Source organism: Dendropsophus ebraccatus, chromosome 3 (assembly GCF_027789765.1).
Source record: "Dendropsophus ebraccatus isolate aDenEbr1 chromosome 3, aDenEbr1.pat, whole genome shotgun sequence".
Taxonomy (NCBI): Eukaryota; Metazoa; Chordata; class Amphibia; order Anura; family Hylidae; genus Dendropsophus; species Dendropsophus ebraccatus.
The window spans coordinates 11,370,568-11,383,949 of NC_091456.1; the positions used below are offsets into that span (position 1 = coordinate 11,370,568).

The 13,382-nt window shown below is 41.8% G+C and overlaps 1 protein-coding gene across 2 annotated transcripts in view; it reads left to right on the forward strand.

Annotated features, from left to right (window-relative positions):
* The window catches only part of ATP2A2 (ATPase sarcoplasmic/endoplasmic reticulum Ca2+ transporting 2), a 51,224-nt gene that overhangs the window by 11,396 nt on the left and 26,446 nt on the right, over positions 1–13,382 (forward strand). For both annotated transcript variants that reach the window (XM_069960913.1, XM_069960912.1), the window contains exons 5-8: positions 1,375–1,513; positions 7,355–7,435; positions 8,076–8,161; positions 8,681–9,145. In XM_069960913.1, coding sequence (XP_069817014.1) covers positions 1,375–1,513; positions 7,355–7,435; positions 8,076–8,161; positions 8,681–9,145 — 771 coding nt within the window. The remainder of the gene's footprint in view (positions 1–1,374; positions 1,514–7,354; positions 7,436–8,075; positions 8,162–8,680; positions 9,146–13,382) is intronic.

Consider the following 13,382-nt stretch of genomic DNA (forward strand, 5'->3'; position numbering starts at 1 on the left):
TGGATAAGTAGGTGTGAGCATCTGAACTGGGGTGCGGGCTAAACGGAGCTCTGGGGGGGGGGGATTGCACTCCTAATTTTATAAGTTTGAATATTCTTAAAAATGGCGAAACTTAAAGGTGTAACAAGACCGGCACCAGTAAAAGGAGGTAAGAGGCTACTGGGTTTGTGTGCACCAGGGATTGGGAACCTTCTGCCCTCCAGCTGTTGCACAACTATAATTCCCATCATGCTTGTGGCTTTCCAGGTTGGAGGGATGAGGTTCCCCATCCTTGGTGTACACAAACCAGCTTATAATTTTTCTTTTTTTAAAGATTTTTTTTTTCTTCTACCAATATACTGTCATCCATTAGTCATAAGTGCTTTACACTGGGTTCTATAGCAGAGGTTTACCTAAAGTCTTTGGATGTAGGTCATGCCAAAATTATTGCGACTGTGACTAAAGCCTGTCTGCCTTGGTGTTAAAAAAATAAAAAATATTCTGTTGACAGTATGGTATATTTGTCAGTGAGGCTTGTAAATTACTTCTATTTAAAGAGGTTATCCAGCGCTACAAAATCATGGCCACTTTTCCCCCTACTGTTGTCTCCAGTTCAGGTGCGGTTTGCACTTAAGCTCCATTTACTTCAATGGAACTGAGTTTCAAAACCCCACCCAAACTGGAGACAACAGTAGGGGGAAAGTGACCATGTTTTTGTAGCGTTGGATAACCCCTTTAAGAGTAAATTCACATGGGCGGATCCGCAGGGAGTCTCACACACAAAATCCGCCGTACACTTATTCTTCTTCTTATTATTAATACGTGTATTGCGGATTTCGTACGTGAGACTCCCGGTGGATCCGCCTGTGTGAATTTAGCCTTAAGATCTCCAGTCTTCCAGTACTTATCAGCTACTGTATGTCTTGCAGGAAGTGGTGCAGTAGTAGTGGAGCAGTAGAATGCTGTCCAGTCTGACACAGTGCTCTCTGCTGCCACACAACTTCATGCAGGACATACAGCAGCTGATGAGTACTGGAAGACTGTAGATTTTTTAAATAGAAGTAATTTAAAAATCTGTCTAACTTTCTTACACCAGTAAATTTGGGGTGGGGGAATTTTCCAGAGTACCCCTTTAAATCTCCCAGTACAAAACCATTAGACTGTAGTAATGCACAAGCAATTTAAATCCAGGAAAGATAAGGGTTTAGTAGATGTTTTAGGTATGTAAGAATGTGTTACTGAGAATACCTTCCCTCGAAGGAGGAAATCCTGCATTCAAGAAGGAAAAGAAGAGGATAGTTTAGTTTTACAGTGGTTATTTTTAGGCTAAATCTTAAAAAATCTTTCACTTTAAAATGTCACTTTGCTGCAGTCATCTGTTTTTTTCCTTAACAGGAAAGAAATGCTGAAAATGCCATAGAAGCGCTCAAAGAGTATGAGCCCGAAATGGGCAAAGTTTACCGACAGGACCGGAAAAGTGTCCAGAGGATTAAAGCCAGAGATATTGTCCCTGGTGACATTGTGGAAGTTGCCGGTAAGTTGGTTGTTTGTCATCTGTTCACCTGTACCTGTCATTTTACCAGAACCTGCAAGCTGACTGTATGTCACGGACTGCGTTCTAGACCTCTTATGGAACTCTCTGCATCATGATTTATTTAGAGTAACAGCAATAGTGCTGTGCTGCTGAACTGATGGGGCTGTGTCAGTACAGGAGCTTGGAGCTCCCGGCATCATAATAAATCCTCCTGCTGAGAGTTCCATTAGAGGTGAAGAGTGCAGTCCGTGATATACAGTCAGCTTGCGGCCCGTATATTACAGATATGGGCATGCCGCCTAAGGGAACAAGGTGCTCTCTTTTTACTGTTACTGTCCATGGTGCACAGGTATTTTTGTATTCTCGCCATTTCAGGGGTGACTTCAGAGCTGGTCTTTGTGCCTGTAGTGCTTGCACAGGTGCTTCATTTCCTTTAGTTGTCTGGCCAATTAAAGCACAGCACTTGAACCTCTCTATGCTGTGGCTTAGTGTTGGTGAAAGTGCTGTCACAGTGGATGTGATTTACAGTACAATGGTATAGATGTACGTGTTAAACACAAACTGGTTTGCAGGGTGCTGTGTGAGCACAAATGATACGGCAGCATCAAAGCAGGGAAGGGATTATAGCAAGGCTTGAACTGCTGCCAAGATGAGAGGGAAGCCTTGATTTACCTTTCAGTGAAAGTGTAGTTCTTTTGGAGAAGGCAAGCAAATTTGCAGCTTACATGTACTCAGCCCAGTCTCATACTTGGCAGTGGGTAAGCCCTGCACCCACCTGTGTCCTGCCTGTTACTGGAGACAGAATTGGCCTAGTAACACACACACAGTATATAGCAGAGATGTAGGATGCAGCGTGGACAAAATTAGTGTTCTCTCTCTCCCCACCTCTAGGGTTAAGATTTCTTTTTTCGTAAACAAAGTGATTTACAGTTGTTTGACTTGACAAAGGGGGGTAGTCCACCTTTTTTGTTTTTTTTCCTTCAAATCAACTGGTGCCAGAAAGTCAGAAATTTGTAATTCTAGTAAATCTTCCAGTACTTAAAAGCTGCTGTATGTCCTGCAGTAAGTGGTGTATTCTTTCCAGTCTGGCACAGTTGCCTCTGCTGACACCTCTGTCCATGTCAATAACTGTCCAGAGCTGGAGAGGTTTTCTATGGGGATTTGCTGCTGCTCTGGACAGTTCCTGACATGGACAGAAGGGGCAGCAGAGAGCACTGTGTCAGACTGGAAAGAATACACCTCTTCCTGCAGGACATACAGCAGCTGATAAGTACTGGAAACATGGAGATTTTTTTTAAATAGAAGTAAATTACAAATTTCTGGCACCAGATTTGAAAGAAAAAAACATTTTGGTTAACTACCCCGTTAATACTGATGTGATGGGTTTCAGTCCAGTGAAATGGCCGTTGTTTGCATCGTCCCATCTGTAGCCGTGATTATTGGCTCGGGGCAGAGCATGCAGCGTATGTTTTCCATTGATGATTTTGCTGTGTTACAAGGTTTTATGTGTCTATAAATGTCAGATAGCTTTTAGGAGCAGTTTATGGTAGGTCTACAGCACTCATGTTACGTAGCTGATGTATGCGGAGCCTGTTCCTTACATCCCTCCTGTTTAGTATTGTATGGACTTTGCCATAGAATTTGTAGAGAGATGTCCATGTAGGGAGTTGGAGCACTTCACACCGGGATGCATATCTCCAAATGGAATTCTAGGCCCTATGCCAATGACATTTGTGTGTCGAAACAAGTTTGCCTTTTGTGACAGCGATGAAACTGACTGACTGTGATAGATGGCTCCTGCCATGTCCATTCTGCCGACCATCCTGGACCCTGTTACCATTTACATAAATGTGAAGTCCTTGTTGCCTTGGATGTTTCTACAATTGTTACATTGTTGGGTCTTTTGTGTGAATTTATTTTTTTTAACATTTCAAACAAACTTCATAAACCGATCACTTTCAAACATCAGCCATAACATTAAAAACACTCTGAGAGGTGAAGCAAACATGAATTATTATTATTAAAGGCGTACTCCAGCAAAAAAAAAATACATTAAAAAATTCAGATCAATTGACACCACTACGTGCCAGAGATTTGTAATTTACTTCTATTAAAAAAATCTCGTCTCCCAGTACAGGGTAGTTTACAAAAAAAAAATCATTCAAATCAACTGGTAGCAGAAAGCGCCAGAGATTTGTAATTTTAAAGTCTCAAGTCTTCCTTTACTTATCAGCTGCTGAATGTCCTGCAGGAAGTTGTGTATTCTTTCCTGTCTGGAGAGCAGGAGAGATTATGGGGACTTGCTGCAACTCTAGACAGTTCCTGACATGGACAGAGGTGGTAGCAGAGAGCACTGTGTCAGACTGGAAAGAATACACCACTTCCTGCAGGACATACAGCAGCTGATAAGTACTGGAAGGCTGGAGATTATTTTTAACGGAAGTAAATTACAAATTTCTGGCACCAGTAGATTTATAGGGAAATTTTTTTTTGCTGGAGTACCAATTTAAAGTTGATGTGCTGGGAAAAAGGGGATGTGTAGAGTTAAAAATAGTGATGGCGACAGCTATTTACTGTATCTCCAAAATGGCAAATCTTGTGGGGTGTTTTTAGAATACTCTGGCTGCAACCTACCAAGAGGAAGGACAGCTGGCAGAGCAGCTACTGGGAAGCTTTGCCCATCTGGTCCACCCTCACTGACCTATTACTATATCACAATTTTAGCGATGTTGCCTACGATGGGCATATGAGCCTCAGAACTGGCCCATAGAGCAGCGGTAACCTAACCTGGTGAATCACCTTTCATTTAACCTTATTTGAAGATCCAGGTGCATCTGCGTCACTGGGCAGGCAGAGACATTGTCATTCTCTGGGAAATATTCTGCTAAGGAACCTTGGGTCCTGGCATTCACTCATGTGGAAATTACTTACCACCCACCTGAACATTGTTGCCAACAAAATGCATCCTTTCATGGCAGCGGATAATGTGTCCTGCCACGCTGCAGAGAGGACTCTGGAGTGGGAGAGCAATATGACTTGGCCCAATTCAACCTAGTCCAGTATCTGTGAGATAAGTTAGAGAAACCAATCTGATCTATTGAGGTGGCATCTCACAACTTACAGGCTAACATTTTGGTGCCATAGAACCCATGATATATAGATATAATTATTTTTTTTAATATATTTTTACTCCATACCTTTTTAAAGGGTTAGGCTGGGTCCACACTACGTTTTTGCAAACCGATGGAAAAAACTGATGCAGTTGTGTGCATCCGTTTTTCTATTGACTTCCATTATAAAAAAATAAAAAAACAGATGGTTTTTTTTTTAATTACACAAAAGCGTGGCTGACCATACTTTTGTGTACATTTAAAAAAAAAAAAAAACGTTTTGATCAATTTTTTTTTATACTTGAAGTCAATGGAAAAACTCATGCACACAACTGCATCTGTTTTTCAGCCCTTCATTTTTTTCTCCAAAAATGGATAAAAAAAATGGATTGCAAAAACGTAGGGTGGACCTAGCCTTATTCCAGTGATACCATTAAAAAAATGCACTAAAAAGTGCACTCAACTATCCTCCACCAATTGCTTGAAACCTTCAGCCTTTATCCCCCCCCCCCCACGTCTTGTAGTATCTGCTCAACACTGTCTCCATTTGCCTCTGCTTTACACAGTATCTCTATCTATCTTTGGATCTATCTACATAGATAAAGTATCTCCTTTCCCCTATACTACTCAGGAGAGGCTGTTGTTTCCCTGCCATTGGCCAGGTGATCACTCTGAGGGATTACAGATGTGTTACAGCTGTCCTGGTAACAGAAGATCATGTGACCTCTGTCTCAGAAGGGAGGGGGAAGACAGAGGAGTGGAGACAGAGTGAACCGGGAAGTGAGTCAGGATGTGCTGCAGACACAGATTAATTCATGTAATAAAAACCTATTACACACAAGCTTAGATTACGGGTTGGGATTGAACAGGGTTGAATCTTTCTTAACCAGAGTTCCCCTTTAACAGGTTAGAGCTGTTTGGTGACATCAAGTGGTCCCACACCATTTTAATTTGGTGGTTTTAATGTTCTGTATGTTGTAAAATCTTGCATATGGAAAGACGTCAGTCCTTGCACGCCCTTGGAGATGTTCTTGCCTTTTACCCGGTGACCTCAGTACAGCGCATATTCCAGAATAAGATCGCACTGTTCTATTGATTCTGAGGACTTGTATTCTTTAACCCTTTGGAGTTCATTCACATTGTCCAGGATCCGCAGCCGATCTGATTCTGTGTTCCATCATTTAGTTACATTGCTATCTGCAGCGGATCCTGTACGCGTGGATGGACCCTTAAAGTCGCCTTGTCGGTCACATGACCCCGGCTGACGTTTGTTTTCCCTCTGAATATTTATACAAGATCCACTGTCATCTAGTTGCCTCGTAGGTGTTTTATTTAACCTGGTAAGAAGGTAAACCTGAAAACAAGCTATTACTTCTAATTGCATAAGGACTCCCAGCAGGGACCGCCAGCACAGGCAGCTCCCTATGGTGCAGCCGCCTTACATTCACCATGCCAGCCTTTTTGTTTCTGCCGCACAGTTAAAACTGGAGGGAAAGTTGTGTAAAGATGAAAGGTTAATATTCCAGTAATTGTGATAAATGCCCCCCCCCCCCCCCCCCACATTGAGGAAAACCATGCACGTACATCACTCTGACTGCACAACGTAGCTGTATACAGCGATCACACCGGAGCCTGGCTGTGACTGGAGAGGGTGCCGCTCTTGGTTTAACCCTTAAGGTGCTTTAGTCTGTGGCGATAACAAAGGACCCCAGACTTGCCATTGCTAATTAATGGACCAGTGACATAGGTAATGGGTGACCCATCAGTTTCTGCATACAGGCAAACGTCAGAAACCAATGGCCCTTAAAGGGACAGTGTCATTAGAAAATGACTTTTTGTTTAAATAAAGTTTTTATGTTAGGCATATTATTTTTAAGAATTGTTGGTAATGTTTTTTTTCTAATTTTCCATTTTTCTGCTGTAGTATAAAATAATCCTGAAATCTTGCATTTTTCTTTTCACCACTGGTGCTAAAACTAAGCTGAGACAGCATTGCAGTCATGTGACACCAGTAGATAATAGCAGCTCCCTGTGGAATGACTTCTTCACAGGTCACAGAGCGTGCTCAGTAATGTTTCACATTCAGGGGACAGTCTCTATTGTCATCTATGTCCATGAGTCTTACTGTAAAGCAGGCCATATGGCAGTCCCCATAACAATGTACAAAATGTGAAATAAATAAAAGTTAGTCATAAAATAGAAACAGATTAGAATAAAAGAACAATTTTTAGTATCTGATTCCAATCGGTAAAATGAAATTTAGGTGACATGTTCGCTTTAAAATGTGATGGCCCTGAAACGTTCACTGGAACTTTAAGCTGTGTGAGTGTCCTTGCTAATATGAGGTTGAGTCTAACAGTATTGTATAGACCAGGGGTAGGGAACCATGGCTCTCCAGCTGTTGCAAAACTACAACTCCCATCATGCCTGGACAGCCAAAGCTTTAGCTCTCATCATCCAGGCATAATGGGAGTTGTAGTTTCGCAACAGTTGGAGGGCCATGGTTCCCTACCCCTGGTCTGTACAGAGACTGGGCTGCATGTATATATGTGTATGTGTGTATGTATATATATATAATTTATTATTAATATTTTTATTATTATTTTTATTAATTTTATTTTTTATGCTTGCATACCACCGTAATTGCAGTATTAAAATTCACTTTCAATCTGTGTTTAGATGTTGCAGTCCCTTTACTTTGTGTTATTAATGTGTTATTATGTTGTTCTAGTTGGAGACAAAGTCCCAGCAGACATCCGGCTAACTTCTATCAAGTCTACAACCCTGAGAGTAGACCAGTCAATCCTCACCGGTATGTATCATACAGTGTAAATGGGTTACGTGGTACAAAAATAAGATACTGTTTAAAGTGAAACATATATCCGATTTTAGAAGCATTTCTTAAAATGTATTTGTTGATAGAGTTGCTAATCCCCCATGTGCTGCTTTGTTTAATTACCCATTGCCCTTGGTAACGTCCTGCCAGGCATCGACTGTCTTGGGTAACTCATGCCCAATTCAATCGCAGTCACATCATCTGTCCCATTAGTACTGGCTGTTGGTTTTCACTTTACAGAGAGGAAACCAGGGACTGAATAGATCCATGGGGAAGAAAAATGGTACAGAGATGCAAGTTACTTTACTAAAAACAGCATGCTTGTTCTCCTTTTACATATATGTATGTGGTACACATGTAATTTTAGCTTCTTTGTTTCGTGACACCACCCCTTCAAGGGAAAATTTGTTAGGCAGCTGTCCATGATATAAGAAAGTCAATGGAAACAGTGTGACATTGTGGTAGATTTGTGGGGTTACTGTAAATACAGGCAGAAAACGCCACTTATACCAGAAGTGGGGTGACCCCTTTTAATGATAAATGCAGCTCCTTTAGTATTTTATATATTTAGTTATATGGTGTAATCTTGGTCCAATGCCCGCTGGTTATTTTTTAGGGGAGTCTGTGTCCGTCATCAAGCACACTGACCCGGTTCCTGATCCTCGAGCTGTAAATCAGGATAAAAAGAACATGCTGTTTTCTGTAAGTAAACCTTTTACATGGTTCAGTCCTAAAATCCTTAAAGGGGTACTCCGGCGAAACTTTTTTACTTTCAGATCAACTGGTTTCAGAAAGTTACCAGTGTAATTCCATTAAAAAATATCCTGTCTTCCAGTAGTTATCAGCTGCTGTATGTCCTGCAGGAAGTGGTGTATTCATTCCAGTCTGACACAGTGCTCTTTGCTGCCACCTCTGTCCATGTCAGGAACTGTCCAGAGCAAGAGATTTTTTTTTTATGTGGATTTGCTGCTGCTCTGGACAGTTCCTGACATGGACAGAGGTGGCAGTAGAGAGCACCATGTCAGACTGGAACGAATACACCACTTTGTGCAGGACATACAGCAGCTGATAAGTACTAGAAAACTTGAAATTTTTGAATTAGAAGTAAATTACAAATCTGTATAAATGACAGTTCATTTGAAAGAAAAAATATTTAGCTGGAGTTCCCTTTTTAATCCTGTGTACTAGTTCCTAATGATTTTATTTTTCCCCCACTATCAGGGTACAAATATTGCTGCTGGTAAAGCCATCGGTGTAGTAGTGGCGACTGGCGTCAACACCGAAATTGGCAAGATTCGTGATGAAATGGTGGCTACAGAACAGGAGAGGACTCCTCTGCAGCAGAAGCTGGATGAGTTTGGGGAGCAGCTCTCTAAAGTCATCTCCTTGATTTGCATCGCTGTGTGGATCATAAACATCGGACACTTCAATGATCCTGTGCACGGGGGCTCCTGGATAAGAGGAGCCATATACTATTTTAAAATTGCTGTTGCCTTGGCCGTTGCTGCTATTCCGGAGGGTTTGCCTGCGGTTATCACCACTTGTTTGGCTTTGGGTACAAGAAGAATGGCAAAGAAAAATGCAATAGTCAGGAGCTTGCCGTCAGTGGAAACATTGGGCTGTACATCGGTTATCTGCTCCGACAAGACCGGTACCCTAACCACTAACCAGATGTCAGTCTGTAGGGTAAGAAACCACATCATCCTTTTACCTTTGAGGAAATGTGTTCAGTGATCAGTAAAGTAGAAGGGGCTTTTACAAAAATAGCTCTGAATTGATGGATGTGTTAAGATAATGGCTGAGACTTAAAGGGGTACTCCAGTGATTTTTTTTTTTAAGTTATTATTTCAGATCAACTGGTTTCAGAAAGTTTACATAGATTTTGTAAATGACTTCTATTTAAAATCTGAAGTCTTTAAAGTGTCACTGTCGTGAATTTTTTTATTTTTTTTGCAGAAATCAATAGTCCAGGCGATTTTAAGAAACTTTGTAATTGGGTTTATTATCCGAAAAATGCATTTTTATCATGAAAAAGCAGTTTGAAGCTCTCCCCCCTGTCTTCATTGTTCTCCTATGGAGAGAGCTAAAGAAAAGACCAAAACAGGACAACAAAGAGTTAATCTACAAATCCCTCACGGGATATCTCCTGTGACAGTCACCAGTGACCTGTCTGAGCTCGGATTACAGCTGTCACCCAGCTCCGTGCCTGTAATCCTCTGTTATCTGCTTTCTGCTGCCGGCTAACTCCCTCCTTCCTCCTCCCCCCTCCCCTCTCCCTAGAGCAGACAGGGGACGTCTCCTGCAACAAGTCACAATTTTCAGATTTTTCAGAGTGGATGAAAAAGAGGAAGGAGGGGGGGGACCTGGGAAAAGGCTTTTTACATGCAGATAATGGCAGATTTGGCTAATAAACCCAATTACAAAGTTTCTTAAAATCGCCTGGACTATTGATTTCTGCAAAAAAATAAAATACGACAGTGACTCTTTAAGTACTTATCAGCTGCTGTATGTCCGGTCTCAGACAGTGCTCTCTGCTGCCACCTCTGTCCATGTCAGGAACTGTCCAGAGCAGCAGCAAATCCCCATAGAAAACCTCTCCTGCTCTGGACAGTTCCTGACATGGACAGAGGTGTCAGCAGAGAGCACTGTGTGAGACTGGAGAGAATACACCACTTCCTGCAGGACATACAGCAGCTGATAAGTACTAGAAGTCTGGAGGTTTTTAAACAGAAGTAAATTACAAATCTGTGTAACTTTCTGGCACCAGTTAATATGAAAAAAAAAAAATTTCCTTGTACCCCTTTAAGAAGTTGTGGTGCTAGCTGTGCTGTAGAAATATAAGTCTTAAAGGGAGCAAATGAGATCACAGAATTTCTAGAATACGATTGATTTTAATGGAGAGGTGACAAAGCAAGTATCATCACATGTTCATTGAAAATGGGGTGCCCCTTTAAGATGGAGTTAGAATGGCGCTATAGCAATTTTGTTATAGGGTTTGTGTGACCAGAGATTATCCTTTTGCACTTTGTTTGCATAGTGTCACACCTAATGTCTGTGAATAGGGTCACATTGCGACTGGCCACGACTGTTACTTCCATCTTGGATTTCCTGTGACTGTCAGGTTGTGTTTGCTGCCACTTTGTGTGTGTGTGTGTGTGTGTGTGACACCTGACTTTCCTCGTCTGTGATACAGTGCAGAACGATGATCTTTATTTATGCAACTCACAGCCAGAATCTGCATGTAGTCCCAGCAAATACACCTTTAAAGGGGTATTCCACTCAAACATAACTTTTAATATACAAATTCTAGTGTAGGAACTTGACCTAATAGTACAGTTATGGTGGTGGTGTATGGCGAGTGCACTACTTGGTTGGCACCAAACCGAAAATAATAGGTAAATGTATAATTAGTAGGCTCTCTAGCAATACCCCCCCCCCCCCCTTTCTTTTTTTTTTTAGATATAGTTGTGAATTGATTAATTTAAAACTAAATGAAGGAATAATGTAAATATCGTAATATAAATGAGTCAGTTATACATAGAAAACACTTTTTATAAGATGGTTAAAATTCATAAACACATATGCAGCTGTAAACATATACTTCCTAAGACAAACGTGAGTTTGTATGTTATAGTTCTTAATGCAGACAGGGTAAGTTTGTACTTCATAAAGTAGGACTTTGGTCCGTATGCGACTTTGCAGGGCCCTTGCAAGTCGCTATGATTTATGACCGCTCTGCTTAGGTTATACTAGTTCTGACCACTGTGCTTGCGTTATAATGGTAATCATTCCTCGTTACCATTATAATGCAAACACAGTGGTCAGAACTAGCAAGCAGAGCGGTCATAAATCATAGCGACTTGCAAGGGCCCTGCAAAGTCGCATACGGACCAAAGTCCTACTTTATGAAGTACAAACTTACCCTGTCTGCATTAAGAACTATAACATACAAACTCACGTTTGTCTTAGGAAGTATATGTTTACAGCTGCATATGTGTTTATGAATTTTAACCATCTTATAAAAAGTGTTTTCTATGTATAACTGACTCATTTATATTACGATATTTACATTATATACATTATTCCTTCATTTAGTGTTAAATTCATCAATTCACAACTATATATAAAAAAAAAAAAAAGAAAAAAAGGGGGGGGGGTATTGCTAGGGAGCCTTCTAATTATACATAACTTTTAATATATTGCTGCCCATGGTGAGACTAACGATTCCTTCCCTACTTGTTATCTATGAAGTCTCCTTCCCCCAGTTCTGAGCTGCGACTTTCTGCTGAAGACACAAATCTGTGAGAGCTTTTTCCCTGTCTCTCCTTCCTCCCCCCTCCTTTCTGAGACAGCTGATGTAAACAAGTCCCTGGCAGTCTGTATCTGCAACATTGTAGCTTCTTTGTAATGCGAGGAGGGTTGATCCGAGGTTAAGTTGTTAATGAACTTACTGTGATTATATCTACCAGCATAACAAAGAAGCTGCAATGTTACAGATAAAGCCTGCCAGGGACTTGTTTACAACAGCCGTTTCTAGGTAGGGGGGAGACAGAGAAAAGCTCACACACAGATTCTTGTGTCTTAAACAGAAAGCAGCAGCTCAGAACTTGTGGAAGAAGACTGAATAGATAAGTATGGAATGAAGTGTTAGTCTCACCATGGGCAGCAACATATCAAAAGTTATGTTTCAGTGGAATACCCCTTTAACCCCATTACAAGTGGTTCGGTTGTGCTGTTCTGTTGAGCAGTGTATCAGTAGACTCTTATGCCGTGGTAATACAGACGTTTCTTACGGTTTTATGTGGCAGGAGCATGACGGTAACATTTTGCTTGCTTTATCAATGTCACCTTGAATGTGAGCGAGACATCGTGTTCCTCTGGCAGGATAAGAGACTTCAGCCTTCATCATCTCGCCAGTCAGGAGCGCCTGTGGTGCTTCGCCTTGTTAAGCGAGTCATGGATGAATGGGCAATTTCTGCTTCCATCTCTCGCTGAATCCTAAGTAGAAATGAGATGCTCTTTGTCAGAATAGAAAAGAACCCCTTCCCCCCCCCCCCCCCCCCCCAAGATGAGCTTTTTCTGTATGTGCTGCAGGGTAAGCTGGAATTGAATATGTTTTGTATGTTTGCCGTGTACCCATCGGTGCGATGCTCTGCGTTCACGTGGCAGAGAAGAATTTTAAACCTATAGAAGCCTGATGAGCTTTTCATGTTCATATCTGAGCGGCCTGGCCGTCTTGCCCTAATCCTGACTATGTAAGCTGGTAACCTGTGCTCAGCGGCAGAGAGCCGATGCTGATCAGTATTCCAGAGGAGCCCAGTTGCAGTCTTGTTGCATAACCGCAGCTGTAGTCAGACCCAAGGCGTCGCCTCTAGGGATTTGCATGATGTTTCAAAGCAAACCTTGGCCCTCCAACTGTTGCAAAACTACAACTCCCATCATGCCTGCACAGCCAAAGCTTTCAAAGCACGGTCTGCTTTTAGCTATAGAAATTGCAACTTAATTCTCGTCTGCCTGCTGTTGGTCATCGATATCTTTCGCTCAGGGGTAGGGAACCTTGGCTCTCCAGCTGTTGCAAAACTACAACTCCCATCATGTCTGGACAGCCAAAGTTGGGAGTTGCTGTTTTGCAACAGCTGGAAAGCCAAGGATCCCCACCCTATACATAGGTAGGGGGGCATTTAGGGAAGAATGAGATGTGTTGGCAGAGGAGCAGAATACAGCTGCTAGTGTTATGCAATGTTCTGCAGGAGCTGGGGAACTGGCCGGATTGCTGTCACTAGTAGGAAGTGTAGGCGTGTGTCCTGCAAGACGCATGGGTTCTTGTTCTGGACATTTGTGGAGGAGTCCTGAGGGTCAGACCTGACCAGATAGTCATTCCCTATCCTATGTATAGGGTGTAACCAGTTGGGTTACTATGACT